Below are 22,056 nucleotides of genomic sequence, written 5' to 3'. Positions count from 1 at the left end.
GCCCAAACACTTACACTTGAGAAGTTGATTTCTTTCCACTGCAGGATTTTTCAATTAGTCTGCACTTTGTTCCAGTTAAACTCCTCACTGTGTTCTCATACCTGGCTGACTTTTTACCAGAGTCACTTCTGATGCTGGAATCAAACAGGCAGCTTTGAGGCTCGGGTGGGTGTTGCTGGAGGCTTTCGTGGGATGCCTTGGCTGGGTGCACTCATGGGAGCCAGGTTTCACTTGTAGTCACTTTCTGGGCACTGCTACAGAGTAGGTAGTTTCTGTAACAGGGCCTGGTCTCTCTGAGTGTGGGTGCATAAGGGAGAGGTCACATTTTCAGGAATAATGACCCTTTTCATGTCTTTAGAAGGAGTTGCAAGCTCTTCTTCCCTCTAAGAAATCTCTGCGTCTTCATAGTTCATAAGCGTAATTTTCCTGTAAGCACAGAATTATCCTCATTGACTACAAGATTAGGCACATAATGGAAATACACATTTAGGGGTTGTGCTGGGTCAGATATAGATTTAAGTGCCTAACTTTGTATCCATACATCATTCTCCTGTTTATCTATTCAAGACTGGTAGCTCATAGCAGTTTTGGAAATTAATTTGTGCACATGGGTTTCTCTCCAATTAATCTTATGAACAAAATCAGCTGAACAGAAAAGAGATCTCTTCTCTTTGCTCCCCTCTGTAAATGATGTCTTCTCTATGTTTTTGTTGTGTTTCCGTTAGTGTGAATTGAATTATTCTGCATCTTACGTGTAACAACTATCCCATGTCCTTTTGCTTCATCCATTCTTCATCTCTGTGGTGCTTGGACAAGTTCTCTTTTGCCTCCTGGGCTATGCAGAATATTTGTAACTTAGGTAAAAATGTTCTAATGATAATGTAGGGCAATTCCAGACTCAGTTTGATAGGATAGAAGTGTGAGTGGTGGTTCATGTACAAGCTTTGCACTCATGCTGTTTGTCTAGCTCGTGATTCCTGTTACAGTGGCTTGCACCTGCACTGGGCTTTGCTGGTTCCTCGGATGTGTGCTCACTGTCATTTCTTCTGTTTGCACAGCACTGCTTTCATCGTGGTGTGAGGAGCTGGGACGGCTCCTGCTGCTTCGCCACCAGAAAAGCCGGCAGAACGATCCTCCCGGGAAGCTCCCCATGCAACCCCCCATGAACTCTATGAGCTCCATGAAACCCACCCTCTCTCACAGGTGAGTCTGGGCCCAGCCCAGCAGTGCAGTCTGGGCAGCGTGTTGTGTGGCAGATCTGCCCCTTGAAATGCTTGTCACCACTGCTGGGGGGAGCGATGCTGTTTCATGCACTGCTCAGCACTATGGACAGCAGGGTATCTGTAATTACAGCAAGCACCAAGAAACTCAGATTTTCTCTTTGCTGTTGCCCCCGTGCATAGTGAAGTGACACTTCCCTCTTCAAATCTGTGCTCAGATCAAGTGGGCATGCTTTGAAGCTTCAAGTTATGCCCTAGAGATAAACTTGTACATCGTGTCTCTCCTCAGACACTTGCCTGATGTTTATTTAAATACAACTGGCTTTTCTTGACATTGAAAACATTTCACTGATGTTCTGTGTTTTAACCATCATTGGAAATATATTGCATGCAAAGCAGTTGTACTGTGGGTGTAACCATGGATCAGAGGATATCCTGTACAGTCTTGTATCAGGTGAGGATCACACAGCACTTGTGTTAATTTAGAGAAAACATGGACATTCTGTAAGAAGATGATGTGAAGCCTTTGATTACCAAATTATGTAGAGGAGCACTATTTGTATTTCTTGTCTGCACAACCTAGGTCAAAGCAAAACCTGGAGATAAAGTGCAGACAGGATTGAGCATTCATTCTGTGCTTTATGTTTCTGGGAGTTTTTTCGAAGGCTTTCTTTACCTCAGCATCACATTAAAGAAATCACAAATAGAATACATTTGTTTTAGTGTAGAGTTTTTTTTTGTTAGTAAAGGACTATGAGAGTGTAATGAGTCTAAATTCCTTGTACCTAAGTTCTGTGATAGCCTAACTAACTTGAACTTTTTGTGTTAGAATAGAGCTTAGGGACATCTTTGTACCAGTGCATTTGCATATGAAATTTGTCTGAAAGCAACTTTTGGGGTTTGGGTTGGATAGTTTTTTGTTATTTTTGTTGCATTTTTGGGAAAACCATGCAATAACTATGCATTTTATTTTAGCCCTTGAGAACAAATAAAGTCCTTTTTTTTGATAAATAAAGTCCTTTTTAAAAAAATAATTATATCATTGCTGGCTTTTCAGAGTACCTAGATTTACTCTTTTTTAGTTGCTTGTGAAATGACTGATTGTAAACTCACTCAAAAAAAAAAAAAAAAAACAAAACCTAAAAACCAAAGAAAACTTAATGTTTTAAAAGAATTTTACGCTTGGGAGAAGCTTTTCAGAAGACAAAGTGGAATTAGTAGCCAGTCTGCAGAGAATGTGGTGCAGTGTATGTGCTCTCTTAGGTGTAGTTTTGTAGTTTTTAGATGCCTGATTCTCATTTGACCTTTTAGCCTCTGTTCCTCTAGAGTCTATAAAGTAAGACTATCTCACAGGGGCTGTGTGCTACATTACTAGATAATAGATAAGATAGGCACAACTCACTTATTTCGTGGCAATTTTCCCCTGAAACTGTCACGCGTCAAAAAAGAAATACTTTCTTCTAGAAAACCTAAATACCAGCATTTCCAGCAATATTGAGTCATCCAATATTCTGCCTGTAGTAGAGGAGCCTGCTCAGTATTAGGCAGTTCCTGCATATTTCTCTTGAGTATTGGCTTTGAAATGCTCTACTGGGGAAGACACTGGGAGCGATTTCTAAATTACTGCTCTTTACCTATGAGATACCCCTCTAGAAAAAGAATTTCTGTGGCAAAATTTCTTCTATACAATAGCTGCAGCAGGCACTTTGGGATTTGGAATACTTACATCACTGCTTTCGCGTGTGCTGTTGTCTGTAATTTAACTGTAACTGCTCAAAATCTCTCAGGTGGTACATTAGAATGAGACATCCCGTGGCTCTCCAACTTCTTTTTCCACCTGGAACTGTTTATTTTCATGCATGCTTTGTAATCAGTCTATAAAACAGTGTTGAAGTATGGGTTGAAGAAGAATTTAGTTTTCCATTTGTTTTAATTAAACAAAAGATGAAAAGCCATTAAGTACGGTATTAACTACAATCAGTGATGAAGCTGTTGATGAAGCACCATTTGTATTTGCATTAGATTACATTTGGGTCAAAAGCTCAGTATTAAAGTTCACATTATCTTATCTAGAATCCTCAAGACTTTTCTGTTAATCCAAACAAAAAAAAAAGTATGCTTTGTATTTCCTGAAACAATTAATGTAGCCAGCTACTTTAGGTTGTGTAAAATAACTAGATATTAAATTAGAACAACCAAGAGCATATGCAAGAACCTTACTTAACAAAGGCATTGTAAGATATATGTGAGCTGCTGGTTGTCATTAGACATACAATTAAATCCTTCCCCATCAGCAGATGATCTTGAGTACTCCACACAGAGCTTTTTCTGCTGCTCCTTTTGCTAGCAACGAAATTACCCAGAGCTCTAGTAAGGGGACTAGAATCCTGATGTAGCTGGCACTACAGAAACACAGCTGCTTAGTCTCAAAGTTGAAACAGGGCTCAGCTATTTAAAATAAATTGTGACTCAGTAATGTATCACAGGACTCTAAATCTAAGGATTCATATTTAATAAACTATGGGCACTTACACTAGAAGTAATTGAGGTCTGGACTGTTTTTAAGGACAATCTTTGATTTTTAAAAGGTAATCGAGCTATGAGAAAAAAGTGAAGTAGTCTGATCAAGGAGGGCTTTCACAGTGTTACTGTTGGTTAAATGCACTTATAGAGAGTAGAATGTAAGCCATAAAAAGAGGTACAGAAATGCAATAAATGCTTTCAGAGTAGGGATTGTATTGTGCTAATTTCTTTCTAAATTTAGATTTTCATTAACAGAATAATCAAGTGTTACATATAGAAAAAAAATTCAGCTAAATACCTACTGTATAATGTAGGGCAGTTGGTTGGATTGCAAACTCCTGTGTTTTGTGAACAGAATGAGCACTGGGTTGTCAAAAAAACCCCTCCCAATCTTAGGGGTTTTTCAAGTCTTTGCAGTCTAATAGTCAGCTCAAACTTGAATGTGAAATTTTATTTTTGCCCTAGACCGTTTTATTGATTCATGTGAGTAAACTTTACTCCTGTATTGAAGGACCAGTGACGCCTGTATTGAAGGACCTATCCACCTCCTTAATCGTGTATAATGTGTAATTAAGGTCCTACTTAATGGATTTCTGGGGATCTTAAGGAGAGCTGCTATTCTTTGAGCTAGCCCTTCTGCACAGGAGTGAAATTTCATGCTTTCCAGCTTGCAGGGTAATTATTTTTGTGTTGTGGTTTTCCAATCTGACAAACTATCTGAAATAACAGGTACTACTCAAGGTGGCTGATTTTTTAATTAATTTAATATCTTTGGCAAACACTGCTATATAAGTACAAATGATTGTCATTATACACCTTCCAATGCTTTGATGAAGTTCCTACTTTACACTTCATTGCATTAAGTGGTGGACCTCTACATGTGTATCAAATTGAATCTTGGTTGAAATGGGTACAGTTCCAATCAATCCCAGCAGGAATTGCACCCTAGTTCATTTTCAGGTCAGTCTGACTAAGGCAAGCTCTGGGGGGCTTCTCATTTCTTGCACAGCTTGTAATAAAGCTTATTTGTCAACAAAACCACCTAGAAATAGACAGCTGTTAGGTGCAGTTTAGTGTGTTGTCATGAGCATCTGTGGAGTTCTTACTGGCTTCACTCTTGCTCCAGATTTTGGTCTCATGTATTAATTGCCAGCTGTTTCACAGTTAGTGACCGATGGGTGGTAATGCCTCTATAGGTCAGTCATTCTTGATGAAAAATATGAAGATAATGTTATTTTTATCACAAATTGCTTAGTACTAAGGGTTTAGAGAAAATTGAACAGTAGATGAAATTAAACATTAATTCAATCATACAGTAGATGTGTTATTTATTATCGTTAATGTTTTATGTTCAGGAAATCATAAATACTTTTAGTGGCTAGACTTGTCATAAAGAGTGTTTGCTTTTGATTCTCATTTTGTCCATTTTTTTCTTCCAATTTAAACCTAAGAGCTCAACTTTCAAACTTTCATAGGAGCTCTTGGAAAAGAATGGTAATTCTATCTAAATTTTTACAGAGTGGTAAGGACTGGCTCTATGATCATTAGCAATCAGGAGTGAACTGGTTATAACATATTAGTTAGTACAAACAGTGTCAGAAATTCTGTAAAAGCTGCTACCTTTTCAATTTTGTGTCATAGGCTGTTTTGACCAACAGTGATAGTCAGTTCAAAAATGTCTGGATGAGGTCAGTTGCCACATATACACTTTTATGAAGCCATTATGTCTTGTGGCTCTGGTATGCAGGGAAAAACTTTGCAAAAGAATTTATACCTCTTGAGGTAAAAGATAAAATTGTTTCACAGCCTTTTCATCTTTTTGGTTGTGGAGTTGTGAAATAAATATAATTAGGGAGTGAACAGATGGTAAATCCTAATATAAAAGAATATAACCTACCCAGTAAAGAAACCTGTATTACTTCTGATTCTGCAAAAGTAGCTTTGCTGTTTTTTCTGGTTTCCTTTATGTCAAGAAATATTAATATTTTCCACCAGGAGAGAATAGGGAAGAATTCAGAATCAAGAAATGTTTCTGCAGAAGTGCCATTTCTTAAAAAAACCCCAGAAAATGTGTTCAACATAGTCTGCTTATGCTCTAAGCATTCCAAAGATAAAACTAATTACTAATTGCTCCAAAGTATTGTCCCAAGTGTTGTTTGTCCATCTCATCCTTTAAGTGAAACATTTAATGGGGAGGAGGTGGAAGAAAACTTTGAGCCTGTTGAAGCTAAAAGAAAATTATGAGTACCTTCTCCTTGAAAACTGATAAGTGTATAACCATATAACCATTAGCTGTTAATAATTAAATATGGAATATTTTAATGTGAAAAATCTCCATTTCCTCTTAGATGAGTTTGTGGTCAGTTCTTGTGGTAACAGGAAACAATAATGGGTAACTTGTTTTCAATATGTATTCTTTATATGCTTGGTAAAAGGTATAGGATAAGGATCATCTTTTCGTGTGTATACAGTGCCTTGCACAGATGTGAAAACAGGTCTTCTCTATTAATTGATGAGTCAATGTGAATGCTGTTGTAATAAAATTAATATGAAGCGGGACTATTATAATTCAGTGGGGGTTTTTTTCTGATAAGTACGTGTAAGTGGCTATGTACTTTCTTTTCCCTGTAGATGTTGTCGACTTATGGTTTTAGTTTGTGATTTTTTTTTTTAATTAAAAAGTGACAGCTGATATTTTTATAAGTAAACACTAGACAAATATTATCTAAGGTGTGTCTGCTGACTGAGACAAAATCTGATCTTCTCAAGCTGTCTATGTTAGTTTTTAAAATATGGCAACAGCTTTGAATAGACAGGTATCGTTCTCATGTTTGGGCCATATTGAACAACTAATTCCTGAAAATATCTGGTCAATTATGATTTATGTTGAGTGATTATCATGGGAGTATCATGGTTCTTTGCATGAGGTCTGCTCTCAAAAGCAGGTGATATGTGCTGGGTGTACATGATTTTCCTCTTCAAGCATATTGGAAAGGTACCTTCTGTCACTTGTTCTCGATGAAACCAACTGATTTCTGGTGGCAGTAAGGTTAAAAATCATTTAACAATGGCAGACTCCTGGTTTTTAACCATTTTGACGAAAAGCCTGTGGGGACACTGAAAGCTATACTTTGCCTAGCCCTTTGTTGCAAAACTAAGTGAAATCATTGAGAGTCTTTTAACTGGATTGAACACCTTTGGATAGGGAACATCAGAACCAAGTCAGTGCCCTTCAGCCTGCGCAGCATCAGTTCTCCCGGAGAGGTTTAGCAGCGCTTTGCAGGCGCAGAAGGGCTGGGGGAGGGCCGGGTTCAGCACAGGGTGAGTTGGGTGCGAGTAGCTGTTCTCTGGGTACCGCGCTGTGAGCATCGCGCTCCAGCCTGCCTGCCAGGAGGTGACATGGCTTCTAAGCAGGGAGGGAGCTTACAGTCTGGCACGTAAAAATTACTGACATAAATTACAGCAAATACCTTGTCTTTTTAAACGATTTTTGGATTTTTTTTTTTTTTTATAATCTGGCAGCAGAATCACAGATGTATATTTTGTCTAAGACTTGATGTGTTTCTTGCTGCCTTTTCTTTACATGTGTCTGCTATACATTCACTTACATAAAAATGTCACCCTCCACAAGATTTCTCTGTAAATAGATTACAAAAGGGTTGATTTCCCGGTGTTCAATTTTGCCAGTTGTATTCCTGCTACTGCCATACACTTGGATTCTCAAATCTCTCAGAATCGCAAAAGGAAATAGTCATTACTGTTTGCAGTGGTGGAGGGCTTTTCTAATGGTTTCCAAAAAAAAAAAAAAAAAAAAAAAAAAAAAAGGCTAGCAATTCAAGCAAAGACCTTCCTGGCTGGTTTTCACTAGATGTGACAACAAAGCCTGCTCGGCAGACAGAGCGCATCAGCAACCTGGGCAGATGGGTCGGTGACATTAATTAGATGCCGGCAGTGCCTTTAGCAGCAATCGGTGGTGTCTCCCCATGAAAAGGCTGTTCGGGGCTAAGGAGCAGCTCAAGCCGGGGCACCGTCTTGAATGTCCTCGTCTCCACCAGGCTGGGAATGCGGAGAAGCTACTAGAGCTTGTTCGTGCTCTCAGTTCCCACTTAGCGCGTCAGGGGAGATGCAATGTGACTGTTCGCTTGCCCGTGTCCCTGTGTCACCGACAGCATTCCCAAACTGCCCTGACGGGCAGGCAGAGCGCGGAGACGCTTCTCAGAGCTGCCCCTCCGCTGTCCTCCCCGGCCGGGTCACTTGCCCGGGCTGCCCCTGCCCTGCCCTGCCCTGCCCTGCCCTGCCCTGCCCTGCCCTGCCCTGCCCTGCCCTGCCCTGCCCTGCCCTGCCCTGCCGCCCGTCCCCGCCCGCCGCGCTCCGGTCCCTGTCCCCGGTCCCTGTCCCCGGTCCCTGCCCCCGGTCCCGGCCCGGCCGCTCCCGCAGGGCTCGGCGGGGCTGTCCCCGCTCCCGGCCGCCCCGAGCCCCCAGCCCGGCTCGCTTCCCGTGAGTTGCGGCGGTGCTGTGCTGCTCCCTCCGCCCTCTCTCCCTCCCTTCCCGCCGTGCCTCTCGAAGAAAGCGGTTTTTTTCTGTTGTCGGGGAGCGTAAATCAGCTTCATCTAAAATCTCGGAAGTGCAAGTCCATCACATCTTCCTCCGAGCCGCCTGCTACACCTTGCGTGAGTCAGACTGCAGAGCTCCCGGTGCCCTTCTCGCTGTGCGGGGCTGCTCGTGTTTCCCCCTGTCTCAGAGGCAAAAGCAGAAGTGGAATCTGCTCACGCTCTCAGCGGTTCCTTCCCCGGTTGTTGTAGCAGTCGCTGACCTCCAGGCACTATGAATAAACAGCAAAGCTGGGAACAAAAGGAGTCTTCTGGCTGCCATTATCTCACATTAACATAGCAGACGCGCTGCGGTGTGAACAATGCGAGTCTCATTCGCCGATAATCAGCGAGTACCCAGGCATTTGGATTACCAAGGCAACAGGCAATGGTAGAATACTGGGTGGGTGTGTTTTTTATTGTAAAGGAGCAGTCGGATATGGAAACCCAGGTATATTGATAAAGCAGAGCAGAAGGAATGCCTGGTGGCAGGGGGGGACTGAGGGCTCGGGGTTGCATTCCGACACACGTGAGATAAATAAGACATGGATGAAGCAGATCTGTGCTGTGAGATGCAATAAAGATTAAACTGCATTTGTCAAGCTGAAAATGATCATAAGATAATTTCAGCATTTTGAAAAAGGTAACAGGTGGCATGTTAATAGCAGGGCTGTTACCGGTGGATTTTGTAACTGTAATCTGGGCTGTAGTAATGCATTGCATGGTCTACTTGTGTGACAATAGAGCTGGGTGTGATGGTTTAATCTTTTTTCCTTTTATCAGATGGATGCTGTAGTCCCCGTGCCAGACTATGTAACCCCTTCTGCTTCTTAGAGGCAGGAGTGAGTCTCAGTAGCATTTTTGTTTCTTACCTGCATAGGTGTGATCGTTTATTCCACATGGACAGAAATAAGTTGTGTTATCTCTGTATCTTTGCGTGTGCACACACATGTGCATGGACATATGTGAAATCTGTAGTGAAGCAGGACTGTATGTGCATGTAAGGGGAGATGTGGGGTTTTGCAGGTTCAAAAATTTAAGAATTCATCTAATTATTTGGCCTAATGCATTTTTCTAATTTCAGGAGTTAAAATCAGATGCAGTAACTCTTGCTGAGCAGCATGAGACTTGCAGGCATGGCTGTAAGTGATGACACTGAGTGTAGAGTAAGGCGCCAGGAAGCACAGCAGCGAGCGTGTCACAGCCCGATCTGTAGCAACCCAGTGTGAAATGGAAGGCAGCATTCCCACCTTGTGCAGTCATAAGTCATGCAGGCCTCACAGGCCTTGTCACTGATATAAAGAAAAAGTTAAGGGCTTTCAGCTTCCAGAGGTACTTTGCATCACCTGCTGAACTGCCAGCTCGGCTTTGCTGTCTCAGTCTCCATGCAAATGCCTGTATTGTGCATGTGTGTGTGTGGCTGCATGAATGGTTATTATAAATGTGTGTGTGGATATTTAAAAGAGCAGAGGCAGGGGGTGATAGCCACCTGCTAGCAGCAGGTGCTATCCAAACCACTGAGCTGATAAATGGCTTGTTGCCTTCACCTTTTGACTGCTTCACCTACATCTGCTCACCTAGAAGGGGTTCAGAGTGCTTCTGTATTCTCATACAGTTTGCCAGAAAACAGCCTCCTTCTTTTTACAGTGAATGATGAAATTTCTAACTGCTTTCAGTCTTCCTTTTCATGGTACAGGCAACATCCAGTACTGAAACAACACTTGAGGTAATTCTTTCTTGATAGGCAGGGACTGGGCATGGTTCTGTAGTGCGTTTGGAGTTGGGATAAGTTAAAGAGTTAGAGAACATACTCAATACTCATCTAGTTGAAAAGAGTGGAGGAAATCAACAAACTTGAGAAATCACAATGGGATATTTTTTGGAACTGTGTATTTTCTTTGTAAAATCTGGTTGTCACATCATTAAGAAGCAGAGGGAAATAAAGTGTTGCAGAATACTTCCAAATTGGCTTTTTCCATTTTAACATTACAAAAAAAAAACAGCCAGTGGTTTGGATGGGATTGTGTTTTAGGTGTTTGCTTAGTGAAATGCAGGATGGTGCCTTAATTTATGTCAATACAATTAAAATATCTTCAGATAATAATGCAAGATAGAGGAATGTATTTCAGGAATGTGTGAATCACATAGATGGCATTGATCAAAAGCTAATTCTTGCTAGCCATCTGAAATCAGTTATTAGTGTACAGACTGATTACACTACCCTCTTGCTTTCCTCGTCTTGAGTGTAAAAAGTTTAGGGTACTTGCACACAACATCAGCTTTTAGTTTGGTTCTGTACATCATGTGTGATGTACAGAGGTACTTACTTTTTGTTTCCTTTACAATATGTCATCATATAGCCTTGCTGACTCTAAGTTGTCTTCATGTTCTTTCCACATCGGTGTCTCCTGACTCTGCCACGTTCTTCTGCGTGAACAGACAACAAATTGTTAGAGTGGTTAACAGGGCCTACAGAAAACATGGCACAAAAGGTCAAGGGATATGTTGGTTAAATTTTGTGATTTGTGTTTTTGAATAGTAATTTGTTTATAGTAATTGTCACCTAGACTATAAACTAATGTGAGGTGTTCAAGTTGAAACACATTGGCCAAGCACTGTAAGTGCATGAAGATGGTGCATGTATCTCAGGTGGGGAGGTGCTAGCTTTGTTGCTTGGAAAAAAAATCTCAATGGAAAAATGACAAGTCAGCTGTTTCCTTCTAAATATCTAGTAGTTTTCACAAAGAAAATAAAAACACATCTCCAAAATATTTTTGATTGACACTAAGTGAAAACAAATTCTGGGTTTCAGTTGTCACAGTGAGGTTTTCTCAAATTAATGCTCAAGGCCAGGGATATTTTCAGTGGAACTTTGATCAAAAGGAAAAAAAAAACCACATTTGATTTGTAATTTCCGAGCAGGTTGTCAGCAATTCCTAGCTTATTGAGTCATTAGATTTGCCTGGTGTAGTGCAAATACTAAATTTGAACTGCCTTTTTGGTATGAAATACTAATGTTCCAGAAAGGATTCAAGCTACCTTTCTCCCAATCCTTTTTCCCAGTTTCTAATGTTAGGTTCATGGTGGTGTCCTAATCAAGAAAGCTTGCAAACTGAATCCATATTAATAAATAAAGCTACATGAGTGGTGTTCTCTCAAGAAACCCAAATTACAAAAAACTAAACCAGAATGAAAGAAGCTGAGCTGCCTGACTTGTGAGACAACCCAGACATGAAACTCATGTCTTGGTGCTTCAATTATCTGGGGCTTTCTTGCCTGTTCTGAATGTGGGATTTGTGATATTTTTCCACTGCAGATGCATCAGGTCATAGGGCAGAAAGAGGGGAGCAAGGAGCCTTGTTTGGAAATTGTTTTGGTTTTGTTTGTATTAAAGTAGTGTCACCTAGAGGCTCTGGCCAAGAATACAGGCAAGGGGTGCTGAGCACCATGAGCACACATCTGCTCAGAGGCAGAGCAAGGTGCAGACACAGGAACAGATTAGCAGCCCCAGTTTTGGGTTGTATTTTGCCAGTTCTGATTTTTTGCAATGTGTTATTGCAAAGCCATGTTTGGCCTCTGTCATTCTCTGACACCTGACACCTTGTCATGAGATGCTCTCCTCTCAAGGAGTCCATGGGTGACAAAAGATGTGGGAGAAATGACAGTCAGTGTTCCAGTGGCAATTACCTGCTCATCTTGGTGTCTCAACTGAGAAAGTTGAACGTTTGTGTGAATTCTGTGTGTGTCAGTTACCCTTCAGGTGGGATGACCATGCTTTAGAGATATTAGAGACCCCTGCAAAACCACAAAGATGGCTTGAAGGGAAGCAACAGAAAGTAGCCATTGAAGGCACAGTTGTGGGAAACCTGATTGTCAATGAAATCCTGAAAAGGATTTTTTGGAAAGTCAGCATCTGGTGCAGTAGTTGGCATATTTACAGTGTTTGAAACAGAGGTAGATGCTTTATGAAGGTAGTGTTTTAGACACCTGGCCCTCTCAACAAGTGATGTGGAAAATCACCAGGAATGTGTAATTCCAGTTTTCACTCTCCTCCACAATAAGTAAAGTGCCAATGCTCTAGGGATGCATGCTTCACTAAACTATCTGAATCTTTCCTTCCTCAAGGAAAAAAGACATGTAAACAGAGTATCAGAATACATATACAATTGCTTTAGTGACAACAGAAACATATTTAAAACACAGCAAATAATGCCACAAATCATGTATACAGTAATTCATTTGTATTAATTTACTCTACAAACGTCATTTGTTGTTAAGCAATTTTTATGAGTATTAACTATCAGTCTCTGTCTGACATGAAGTCTGTAACTTTTCCTAGACACTGGATATCTGTCTAGTACTGGGATTAAGAGAAGCTTTTTAGACCTAACTACCAGTGTATTTCTTCAACATGAATGTTATGTTACTGGTGGGTTCAGTACATTTGCCAGTAGCTAAGAAATCCTTCCTCATTGCTTAATAGTAGTTTTGCTACTTCAGAGTAGCGAAACATTACTTTGAGAAGTAATTTCCCTCCATCTCTTCCTCTCTGCTTCCTCTGCTGTTTGGCCTTTAATACTGACCAGTAGTATGTATAGGTTCATTAGCACTATTGTAAATTTAGTCAATACTCTTTTAGTGGGCTCCAGCTGCGTCCAAACTGACTCACTGCCCTCCAGGGTGCAGTGAGAGACTTAATTACCCTTGTACAGTTCAACAGGAACAATGTCATGGGCAGCATTTCGCTTTGGCTGAAGAGGTTGAAGCTTCTTTCTTTATTGGCTGCCATTTTCAAGTTTTAAGAAAGGGATTTCAGGATAATTCACAGCTCTGTATAATAACAGGGGAAAACCACTGCTCTTTGCAAATGAGAATTGGATTCGTCACGTTTCATTACGGCACTTACATGGATTTTCCTTTGATGGTGGGAATATTCCTTTGGGTAGTTTTAAGGACAGAAATGGAACTTGAAAGAGCAGAGTGGAGGGACAAGTAATCCTGTAGTTGAATGGCATGAGTTTCAGCATCTCTTACTGCTTGAAACCAAGAAAGACTTCATGTGATGTAGAAAAGGTGGGTATTGTATCCAGTATGGCAACAGCCATACTCAGACATGCATGTAACTGGTGATGGGCCAGAGTAAATGCTGGGGAATGCAAACCAGGAGATTGCCTCGGATTTCTCATGGGTGAAACTTGAGGGACGAGGTTTAGGACAGTGAGTGGATATTAGGCTATTTAAGTTGATGTTCTGCAAGGCACATCTATCACTGTTTCAGTGATGCTATAATTTTTGTTATTTAATATGGTTTGAGATTTAACACTAGGTCCTGTGTTGGATAATGAGGTAGTCATGTGGTTCGACACGCACAAGGAGTATTTCTCAACAAATCTATAGCTGGTCTCTTTTTCTGGCTTTTTTGTGTGGTACTAGAGGCTTTATTATTTGTCAACAATATGGTTTCTTGAGGTGTCACCCATTTTAACTGTAATACAGTAAAAATTGAGTGACTTACTCTGTATTTATAATTAGGATGAAGTGATTATATAGTGTTTGAGAACCCAGTGTAGCCTTCCACTGAACAAATTATCTGACTCTACCACTGAAAACTATGGAGAAATGATACATGAAGTCCCTTCTGCATACTGTAAAGGAAAGGAATGGGTAAGAGGAACATGCTTAGGAGGCAAAGAAAGTGAAGTAATAATTACAACTTCTTAACAGCAGGCTGAAGCATTGCTTGCTCAAAGTTGGAGTGTGTTTACAAACTGTACGGCATATTTGCATTAGAAGAATCTTTAGTGACTCTGTGGTTTGATTCCTGCCTGTCATTACCCTTCTTATTTACTCATACACTTGAAAAATATTTGCCTTGCTCCTCAGGTTTTATTACCTGTCCACAGCACATCAGTGGGGAATAGAGAGGAACGTCTGCAGTGAGTTCTTTCACTGCTTATGTCATGGAGGGAGCTTCTTTGTAGTCACTGAAGTACATGAACACTCATATGTGCCATAAATATCCAAACAAATCACAGAGCAGACATCATCAGAAACAGTCAGAGAAGGAAGTAAAGTAGGAGGCATCATTCAGAGCAGGATAAAAGAGGAAATCTTAATAGCAGTCACAAATTCTGGGTTAGTCATCATTTGTCTCCATGCTGGTGGAGGGACTTGCATCGCGTCACTTGCAAATATTAGTCACTGAAGCCATTGTCTGAGCCTCTGAGTGAGAGGGGCAAGATTCTAAGAGAAAATATTTTAAAGAAACGTGGGCTAGCAGGACTTAGTGGTTGCAAGGTGTTCAATATGCCCTCATTCACACACTGGTTTATATGGATGCTGTCAATGTAAAGGTGACATTGTGAGGCATTTTACAGAGATTATGGTTTACCATTAATTTTCTCTAACTATTTGTTAGGGGAAATTATTCTTTAATTTAAATTTTTGTGTGATTTTATTGCTTGATTGCATATGGATACTTTGAAGCAAATAGGTCAGTTCAAATTCACAGTTATGTTCTAATACATTGCTGGTGTGCTGGCAGACCATAGTGGAATTTGTTTGAAATTTCCTAGCTGTTTGTGAAACTTATTCACTGCTTCATATATACAGTTGCTGCTGTTATTACTTTATTTTTTACTTGGGACAGAGGCAGCTTTTATCACACACACACTGTTCTTAAATGATTCACACTTGGCATTATGAGCAGGCTAAAGAATGCACACAGAGGTAGTCCTTGACTCTGGCTCACAGCACAAAAGGAAGGAGTGGTCCAAGCCTGGAGCCCTGCCTGGGGTCACGGGAGAGCGAGCAGGCTTTGAAGCACATTGATGGAGTGCATATAGAGCCTGTAGAGAGTCTTTAGGCAAGCTAGCCCTGGACAGAATTTTTGGTGATAGCTGGTAGTCAAGACAAAAATGCAGTTCTTGATGTAAAATACAAATCAATGGTGTTTGAAAATGAAAGAGCAATGTGTGTCTGTTAAATAGTATTTATATATAAATATCAGGACAAGGAAGGATCACCTGAGTGTATGTGTATATATATGCAAATTGAAATCTAATTTACAAGTTAATAGTACAATAATGAGTAAATTTCAACTAGAATGTATTTTATGGTTATAGGGTTAATAGTTACTTTCACTGGATTTAAGGTATTTCATTAATTACGCTAAGTGTGTACCTATCCTGGGCTCATTCTGAAACCACCAATGCTTTTGTATGAAAAGAACTGTAAGAAATGTTTGCTTGTGTCTGTGGACAAAGGTAATGGAAAAATCCAATCCTCTCATCCACATATTTATCTGAAAGATGTGTTGTATATCTGCAGTTGATTTTCTAGAATGCTGATTAGCTAATACCGTTTTTGGCATGCAGCTTATCCATCGTGTGGGAGAACACGATCTGAATTTCAATTTACTTTCCAAAATGATGTTGAACTGCTATTGCTTTAAAGGCTTTTCTGGCCATTTGGGGACCCACTGCAGGCAGTGGAGCTGCAGTCTAGTCTCAAAATCTAATTGAATTGATATAAGGCAGCTGAAGCAGTGATAGTTGAAGAGTTTGAGATGAATTGCAAAAAAATACTTGCTTCTGAGTAACTTAGTGTCCTTGTTTGAAATTCTGCCCCTGAATTTACGTGGACTTTCACTGCTAACAGCCCTTTTTATGGTAAAAGCCCTATGTTTCAGTATAGTTTAGGAATTCATTCATTTTATGTAGTTTGGTACAATCACATCGCTATTAAAGAAACTTCATGCCTCTGAGAATAATAAGCTAATAGTAGAGGAAGAGTGGAGAGTTAAGGTAATGGCAGATGTTAATTCCTTTGTCACCACCGGCAATTTGCCACAGTTTAAACTTCTGAAATCTCACCCTCCTGAACGTTTGTTTTTGCAGTGATGGGTCTTTCCCTTATGATTCTGTTCCCTGGCAACAAAATACCAACCAGCCTCCAGGCTCTTTGTCAGTGGTCACCACAGTATGGGGTGTGACTAACACCTCTCAAAGCCAGGTAAGCTTCATTTTTATGCCTCCTTCCCTCTAGATATGCATTTCTGCTAATGTTTGTTAAATGGAAGGTATTTTGGAAAATCCTCTTGGGATCAATAGCAATGTGTCTCTTCTTTGTTGTATACAATGCATTATTTTCCCAGTCATGTCCTCTTTGGTGGCATTGAACAAGAGGTGTCTGAGAGCTTGAGTCAGTCACTCCTTTGGCTGCATGCAAATGTCAGGCTTGGATTTACCTCATATTTTACACTGTGTGGTTTCAACACTAAAAGCATGGGATTGGGGTAATCCCAAACCTCTCAAGAAGGCAGATTGAATGGGTTCTATTAAAAATGTTAGCTATATTCACCAAATGATAGTTAGTTGCTGATTTTACCTGGGGTTGTGTTGTACTTGTGAGCTGGAGAAATTCAGTACCAAGTCTACCCCACACTGAGTTGCTAACTCCCAATTTTAGGTTGTGTTCTTTCCAGTCTCTCCTGTTAGTGCTGTCTAACTTTGCAAAAATGTTTCACCATGCATGCAGCACAAGCACGGGCTCTTGGCTCCCAGGTGAGAGCCATACTTCCTGGATTTTCATTTGATTCTCTCCACTCTTAAGTCTCTTTTCCTTCTGTGTTTGTATATTGGATTATACTATACAAAAAGCAGCTTTTATGAAGAAGTGACCAATTATTTGTGATAGTGTGCACTCCCAGGGATGTGAGCATGTGGACAGTCTGGCCTTCACTTACACCATAGGTGAAAATCTCAAAAAACACATCACCATCTTTAATGACTGCAAATGGTACATAAATCTAACCTGTCTTTTCTACTTCTTTCAAACCATGTGGTGTTAGATCTCATACAAAATTTTCTGAGGATTTTTTGTTATTATTTTAATTTTGGTAAAAAAATTGAAAACAAAATTGTAATGGAATTGGCCATTTGAAAAAGGAATTATTCAGAGGCCAAGTCATAGAGATACTCATATGGCAGTTATGGTTATGGCAAAATCGTTCTTCAATGAAACAAAAAGAGAAAACAGTTACAGGATCTATAATATATTTTACTATTGTCGATTTCTTTAACACTTTAAAAGGAAAGGTATCCCATATGGGAGAGAAATACCTGAATAAACATGTTAGTGTATATATTGGCCAGAAAATGAAAATACAGTTTCTTTTACACTTAAAAAGACAAAAGGAAAGATATAAAAATACTCAGAGTTTTGTCTGTCATAAGAGTACTATAATGTTACTTGAAGTCTTCGTGGTTACTTCAGAGGAATGTGCAATAGAAGGACAAAATCTCTTGCATGAAGAAAGAAAATGCTTCTTCAGAGTCACTGCAAGGGAGCAGCGAAACTCTGGAATATGAAGCTTGGTTATAGCTATTCAGAGCAGATTGAAATGAATGTCAGGATTTTGTGTAAGTCTGTGCTCTTCAAGGGAAAGGAATGAACTGGGCTCACCAATTACTTTTCTCAAATGCCTGAAGCTGTTCAGTTAGTCTTCTGCAAAAATCATGACCACTGAGTTTCTTCCCAAGTAGGAAACTTTTCAGGAAATCTTATGCTGGTGATCCATGGACAGCCACACTTAACATCTACATGTAAATCATAGCAATTTGGGAAAAAAAAGTCCTTTAAACAAGCAAAACAAGTCTTTTTATACAGAGAACAGAGGACCCCTTTATAAGAAGCAATAAAAACAATCAATAGACTTTTGTACACTATTTAGAGAGTCAAGAATAAGTTAAACTACTGAAATACCTTCTTTCACAGTTTTTCTATCTGTAGTACCCTTTGCATTGTGCCAGTGGGACTGACTGCTTCCAAATTACTTCAAAGACCTGCATCAAAAAACAAACCAACCCAACTAAACAAACAAAAAAGCTCTCGCCCCCTACACCCCCTCACCCAAAAGAAAAGCTATGTCCTTTCTTGTAGTCAGATGAATGGCCACGGCATGGTTGTAGCAGGTCTTTCTCATAAACTTTTTTAATAAGCTTACTAATTTGTGTTCTATCTAGTTGAAAATCTGCCATTTGTTTGGAAATGGCAAAAGTAGAAATCACCAGGAATGTGTGCCTAGATCTCAATGAGGTCTGTGCTCATTAGAGTTCAGAGTACAGGTGGTTATGTTTTAATTTAATGACTGCAGCAAATCAACTTAATTTGCTTAAAGCAGTTCAAGGTACAGCCCCTTACTCTCATGTTCCTTCTTGCAGGTGCTGGGAAATCCAATGGCAAATGCTAACAACCCTATGAACCCAGCAGGAAATCCCATGGCTTCTGGGATGACAACCAGCAACCCTGGAATCAATTCCCCTCAGTTTGCTGGACAGCAGCAACAATTTTCAGCCAAGGCAGGCTCCACTCAGCCATACATACAGCAGGGCATGTATGGGCGACCCAATTATCCTGGAAGTGGAGGTTTTGGTGGCAGGTAAGATTTACTTCTCTGAGGTGGAAAATGGATGTAAATACTTGATTAAAGCTTGTTTTAATGACCTAGCAGAAGTGTCATGGGCTTACTTTAATTATATATAGTCTCTGTAACTATGTTTTGGTGGTTAACTGAAGCACACACTGCTTTTACTGCTTTGGAAATCAGCTACCCAAACTGCAAAGAAATTCATCACAGTAAATGGAAATGGCTTAGGTCAATCAATTAGCTCTAATAAACCCTCAAAATAAAGTTTTAATTAAGAGAGATTGTTAAACAGACCACAGGCTTAGAAATGATTAACATTTAATAAGGCCAGGATGGGAAAGGTATTGATGGTATAATTTCTACGTGCATATGGAGGAGTAAGCTTGAGTATTGGACAGAGTAGTTTCCTATGTAAGAGAATATTTCAGCCCAAAGACTTAATCCACAGCAGGAATTTGCAAAGAATTGGTAATGAAGATGCTTGTTAAAAAAGATGGTCATGTTGTGTATTTATTTTGGGGAAATAAATGCTGCATTAGTCATAGAATCCAAAAGTAATAGCCTGGCATTAGGTACATGTTGACTTTCTGTGTCTATACTTTGTAAACAGGGATGGTGGGGGCACTTAACTGAAACCACTATTTATGGTCCCAGTGCAAAGGCTGCTGAAGAGACTGCTGCTGTTAGCATAGGCAGTCAGTCTAGTGTGAAGAATATAAGCTTGGGACTCAGAAAGAGAGAGAGTTTATCTCTTCCTTCATCTCTGCCACTGATCTACTGAGTGACCTTGAACAAGCCAAAAAGTTTCTTCAGCTTTTTATTAGCATCTCTAAAATGGGCACAGTATATTGGCCCGTATTATAAAGATATTTGATAACTTGAGGTGGGAAAGGCATGGTTTGGCTTAGCTTGGTTTATTTTAGGATTGATAGAAGAGATGGGCAGGAACTGCAGAGCACACAGTGTGGGATCCAGTGGAGTCAGTTGCATTGGGTCTCTCCTGGCCTTTCTGCTAAGGTTCAGGGAGAAATGCTTTTATGATATCTTGAACACTTGCCATAATTCACCACCAAGGCAGATTAATGTGCTGTCTTGGAGGAAATTCACTGTTCCTGCTCCTGTGCATTTGGCCCTACGCTACTCAGGAGCAGAACATTTACTTTTAGGAGTTCAGCTCGACTTTGCAGGAAGCTACAGAGCTGCCCCCAAAATGACTGCTGGCAATGCTTTGCAATCCTAGTGGCAGCCCTATTGCACCTGGGCAGCAGGTGTAATGTGTGGATGCAACCCCTATGTCCTGTACACACCTAATTACCTGGACTGCTGGCTTTCATTAGTCATTGATACATGCTTTTGGAACAGGATCACAGCAACATTCAAAACAAAATCCACCAGGCACACCTTAATTCTCTCCTCCTTTTTCTTCTTCCCTGTTAGTTACCCTGGAGGCCCAAATACCCCTGCAGGAATGGGGATTCCTCCCCACACGAGGCCACCAGCTGATTTCACCCAGCCAGCTGCTGCTGCTGCTGCTGCTGCAGTTGCAGCTGCAGCTGCTACAGCAACAGCTACAGCTACAGCCACTGTGGCAGCCCTTCAGGAAACACAGAATAAGGACATGAACCAGTATGGACCGGTAAGAGAGTAACCCTTATGTCTTCATACCTGCCTGATCTAGACCATTACAGGGAATTGGCTGTCCTTCACACTGTTGTCTTTGTTAGGGTGCCTACTGTTTTTTTGTTTGTTTGTTTTTTTGTTTTTTTGGTGCATGAGCATGTTTAGAAATGCTTATGAGAAACTGCTGGAACGTGTGTATGTAGGTATGAGTCAGTCCCCATGTTTTTCCCAATAAAACTTGCCTAACTGTATTTTGCAGATTAGGGGTTGCCTCTTAAAAAAAAAAAAGGGAAGATTTCTCAGTTACAGCTGCATCTAACATTATACATTATTGCTGCCTTTGCCAGCCCTCTAAATTTGAGTACCCTAGTGAAATGTTCTAAAATCTTGCAATAGGTTTTGTAGCTCTTGGACAATTGTTTATTTTGCTAACTGCAGGTGGTTATTTGGGGTATTTCCCATCAAACATGGAAACAACAATAGAAGAGAGGTTTGGTTTGTAATATTGTTATCTATACAGGCCACTATGTGAGACATGCATTTCCAGTGATCCATAACTTCTAGCATGTTATGACATCGTGGAATCATTTTTTCCTTAAAATAAAAAAGGGCTTGATCAATTCAGGTTTTTTCTTCTTACCTTCTTTACTTCTCTGAATTCCGAAGTATAAGAGTCCATATGCCAGGTGATGAAAAGCACAGGGTCTCAGAAACTGTATTGTTGTGCTCTATTTGCATAGCCAACATCCTAAGCTGTTACCTCACAGTACTAGACGAGCCAGTTGAAACAATTTAATTTCTCACCTTAGGTTTACATCTGTCTTCCACTCTTACGCTTTTTACAATTCCAATTGGATTTTTATTATAAATAACTTCATCGCCCATCAAATGTTAGAGAACATTGAAGGAAAATGCGACATAAATCCTTCCCTTCTTCCCTTCCCCAAAAGCATGTTCAGCTCCCTCTTCCCATTTTATAAATGCATGTCGCATTTTATTCTTTTTTTTTTTTTCTTCTTCTTCCGTTGAAGGTTTGTTCCTCTTTCCAGATGGGTCCGACTCAGGCTTACAACAACCAGTTTATGAACCAGCCTGGTCCTCGTGGTCCTGCTTCCATGCCAGGCAACATGAACCCAGCAAGCATGGGAGCAGGAATGACACCTTCCAGCATGAGCGGGCCACCCATGGGCATGAACCAGCCTCGGCCTCCTGGAATGAGCCCCTTCAGCACCCATGGGCAGAGGATGCCTCAGCAGGCCTATCCAGGCCCACGCCCCCAGTCTTTGCCTATACAGGGCATAAAGAGACCATACCCAGGAGAGGTAATAAAATAAATTATCTTTTGTGGACACTGTCCCTTTGACTGCAAGTTGTAACATACTGGATAATGTGTGGTGCACATCCCTCTAAGACAGATGCATCTTTGTTCCAGCCTTGGTAGGAATGCAGACATTAAAATATTAGCTGGAGCAGCTCTTCTTTAGTTTCTAAAGTATTCAGCTTGACCCTTGCTATGTTAGTCCATATGATGGTCATTAAGTCCAAGAAAGGCCCCAAACCAGAATATCATTCTTAGATTCTCATGCTGACTTCATAGATCTTAAACAGGCTTCCATCACATGAGTGGAGTCTTTTAATGTGGCAACTTAGAAGAGACACCAAGGGTGAAATACTT

At 40.4% G+C, this 22,056-nt stretch overlaps 1 protein-coding gene across 13 annotated transcripts in view; it reads left to right on the top strand.

The window, feature by feature from the left end:
* The window catches only part of ZMIZ1 (zinc finger MIZ-type containing 1), a 334,738-nt gene that overhangs the window by 282,183 nt on the left and 30,499 nt on the right, over nt 1–22,056 (top strand). For 9 of the 13 annotated variants that reach the window (XM_072931008.1, XM_072931003.1, XM_072931004.1 and 6 more), the window contains 5 exons: nt 1,059–1,203; nt 16,231–16,345; nt 18,556–18,773; nt 20,199–20,397; nt 21,413–21,703. In XM_072931008.1, the coding sequence (XP_072787109.1) occupies nt 1,059–1,203; nt 16,231–16,345; nt 18,556–18,773; nt 20,199–20,397; nt 21,413–21,703 (968 nt within the window). Of the gene's footprint in view, nt 1–1,058; nt 8,736–16,230; nt 16,346–18,555; nt 18,774–20,198; nt 20,398–21,412; nt 21,704–22,056 lie in introns of all 13 variants that reach the window. The other 4 variants (XM_072931005.1, XM_041717215.2, XM_072931009.1 and 1 more) reach the window with 2 other exon arrangements.

The sequence above is a fragment of the Taeniopygia guttata genome, chromosome 6, assembly GCF_048771995.1.
Source record: "Taeniopygia guttata chromosome 6, bTaeGut7.mat, whole genome shotgun sequence".
NCBI lineage: Eukaryota > Metazoa > Chordata > Aves > Passeriformes > Estrildidae > Taeniopygia > Taeniopygia guttata.
Note: the sequence above shows the minus strand (reverse complement) of the source record. Positions and strands in the feature narration are given on the sequence as shown.